We start from the raw sequence: 2,901 nt of genomic DNA on the forward strand, positions 1-2,901 counted from the left end.
CCAAGAAACCATGGTTACCATGAATGACCCCCCCCCCCTTATGGAGATCTACTGTGCATGAAGAATGTGTTGCCCTCCTAATCATATATGGTTGCAAGGGGCTATAATTATTTTCGGTAAGTTCCACTGGTTGGTTGTTTTGGCGAGTTGATAGTTACAGGATAGAGTAACTTTACTCATTGTTGTAATTTTATTAAACAATACAAACATATTTCACAACTATGTATATAGAAATTTTTAAATATTATGACTATTTCTGCTTTGGCATATGAATCTTTCATTTTTGACTAAACTATTTTTTGTGGCACAGTCAACATCAACAATTTGTACAACATTCTTAAGCCATATACTTAAAATTATGTTTGACTCTTATTACAGATTGTTGGGGACTGCCCAGTATTCCAAAGCCCCATTAGTTGCCAAGGGCTAATAGTCACAGATTTTTTGGTTTTCACAATGCAAGTAAAAATTAAATGAATAAACAAATTATAGGTCTATAATTTATAAATGCAGTCTCAAGTGAAAAGTTAAAAGGGTACATCTTGGCAGAGATTCAAGGGACCAGTCACCTCTGATGGCTTGCTCTCATTATAAATACAAACAACAGACATATTTCAAAAAACATTTTAGTGTACAGCTCATTGCATTGGCTTGGTGTCAAGATAATTTTATAGACCAAAAGCTTTGAACAAATTTAATGAGAATTTGGAATGCCCATTCTCTCAGAAGAGCTAAATTCCCAAATCCAATCCTGATGTGTAAATACGCAGGCTCTGCAGGTGTTTTTGTCTTAACATTTCGCAAATTTAACCAAACAATCAATTTATCATTTTAACTGTTAAAAAAAAACATCTTTGGACTATCGGGGTAATGGGCCCTTGGACTAACAGATCATCACTAAATTGTCTCTATTTTAGATTTACCATATACTACATAAACGGTTTTCCAGTTGTGAAGGATCCTGTGAGTCATTTCTAATTTCTTAATAAAATATTTTAGCAAAAACTCGAAAATAGTTCTTTACACTAAAATAAAAAATTCAGTCCTGTTTTTCATTTCAAAATTAAATAACACAGGCTAAAAATGTATAAAAGGTGATTATTTCTCACAAAATATCAATGAGTGGAAGATATTTTGATATACAAACATATAAAATCAGATGAAACTATATCACATGTTGATGATACTAAGCAACCCAAATTTCTGGTTTATCTTAGTCATGTACAAACAAAGTGAACAATAGATCTCTCGCTGTTAAAACCCCGTTAAAAGTTGCCATAACAGCATGGTCAAAATAACCAATAATGTGTAAAGTGTTGGATAGTTTACTGTAAATTACAGATTTAATTGTGAAACTCTGAAACTCTTATTCCAATGCTGAAACAAGACTGAACTTTTTCCAATAGTATAGCTCAATAACTGAATAAATTTTTTTAGCATTAACTACTTTTCTAGCTACAAAGACTAAAGCACAAAAAGACACTTGTGCTTCTGAAAACAGAAAACATTTTTTTATTACTAATATAACGTTACACAAAACTTTTAAAAGTTTATTAGAAAATTTAAATCAAAATGCTAAATTTCATACCGTTCATCAGGTTTCACTAAGCAGCATTACTTCAATGGGAAAAAAAAACCAAAAAACATAAAATATTCCTACAATTTTTGTGGTCTTTTTCCACAGATGCCTAATGTAGTAATAAAAACATAAAGAGCACCACTAAGTTTGATTTAAATATCATTCTGATATCTTGGCAAGCAATTTTCCAAGCCTTCATGGTTTAAAACTTGAAAACAAGCTTGAAGTTGATGCAAGAAGACACCTGGTGTGACTGAAATAATACCTATTAAAGTTATGTTACAACTATTTAAAACTAAAATTTGAAAATATGTTGTATCAATTGATGCCTACTTCTCTACTAAGTGAAAAAACATTAACAAAGAATTATGAATAAACATCACTGGTTAAGATATAAAAGTTTGAAAACTTCTGATACCTAAAATTCAAATACAGTAAAAATTAAATTAAAGAGATGTATATTTAATTCCTAATGGGTTAAACCTGCTTATTTATCACAATTCCGAATAACTAAGTTTAAATATAACATTCATTTTTTATTACATTTCAGTCACTAAAATATGAAGACTTAACTAACTCTTAACTTCTTAAACTAAGTATTTATGTTTATAATGACAGAACTTGAAATTAAATGTTAACTTATGATACTTTTGTTACACTATGTTACGCTGTTAGTTATCTAGTGCTAAGTAGTAGTAACTAACGCTTTAATTAGTACTACTACTAATAATAATACTAGATTATAGATATTATTATTAATCTTTTAATAATATTATTATTAATATTACTGTACTTTTCTATATGTATTACTATTAGTATTACTTAGTTACTATAATTGGTAAACCATACAAATACAATTTAAACTTAAAGCTATCCAAAAAACTAAAATATACTATTTTCTTCAGACTACCTTTAATGTCTCCTGCCATATCACTCATTATTTGCATACGTTAAAATAATATTTAATATCGTCCAACTATTTATGTTAGGCTAACTTGTTAACAATGGCTGGTTTCTTTTCAGCGTTAGTACATCACACATGCGCATAACGCAAAACTTCCTGAGTTGGTAAAATTCAGTAATTATTCCCACATGAAAACAGGGTGATGCGTCAATTATTTTTTTCTGTTTTTAATGACGTCGAAATACTCTTCAGATGAACATATTATGGGCCTTCAGGATGTGGATAATGCCTGAGAAAAAAGAATGCATATTGTTTTATTCACTGCTTTTACTCCTTTTTTTTTCTTTCCTTTTTATAACTCAAGTTGATATTCAGATCTCAGGATAATCACCGAAACCAAAAAAAGTAAATATTTGCC

At 29.5% G+C, this 2,901-nt stretch overlaps 1 protein-coding gene across 1 annotated transcript in view; it reads right to left on the reverse strand.

Moving 5' to 3' along the window:
* LOC106468296 (YTH domain-containing protein 1-like) overlaps positions 1 to 2,622 on the reverse strand; it is an 85,501-nt gene extending 82,879 nt beyond the window's left edge. The window contains exon 1 of the mRNA XM_022396638.1: positions 2,490 to 2,622. Within this exon, the coding sequence (XP_022252346.1) occupies positions 2,490 to 2,526 (37 nt within the window). The 5' untranslated portion in view covers positions 2,527 to 2,622. The remainder of the gene's footprint in view (positions 1 to 2,489) is intronic.
* Positions 2,623 to 2,901: the final 279 nt, after the last annotated feature.

Source organism: Limulus polyphemus, unplaced genomic scaffold (genome assembly GCF_000517525.1).
Source record: "Limulus polyphemus unplaced genomic scaffold, Limulus_polyphemus-2.1.2 Scaffold2953, whole genome shotgun sequence".
Taxonomy (NCBI): domain Eukaryota; kingdom Metazoa; phylum Arthropoda; class Merostomata; order Xiphosura; family Limulidae; genus Limulus; species Limulus polyphemus.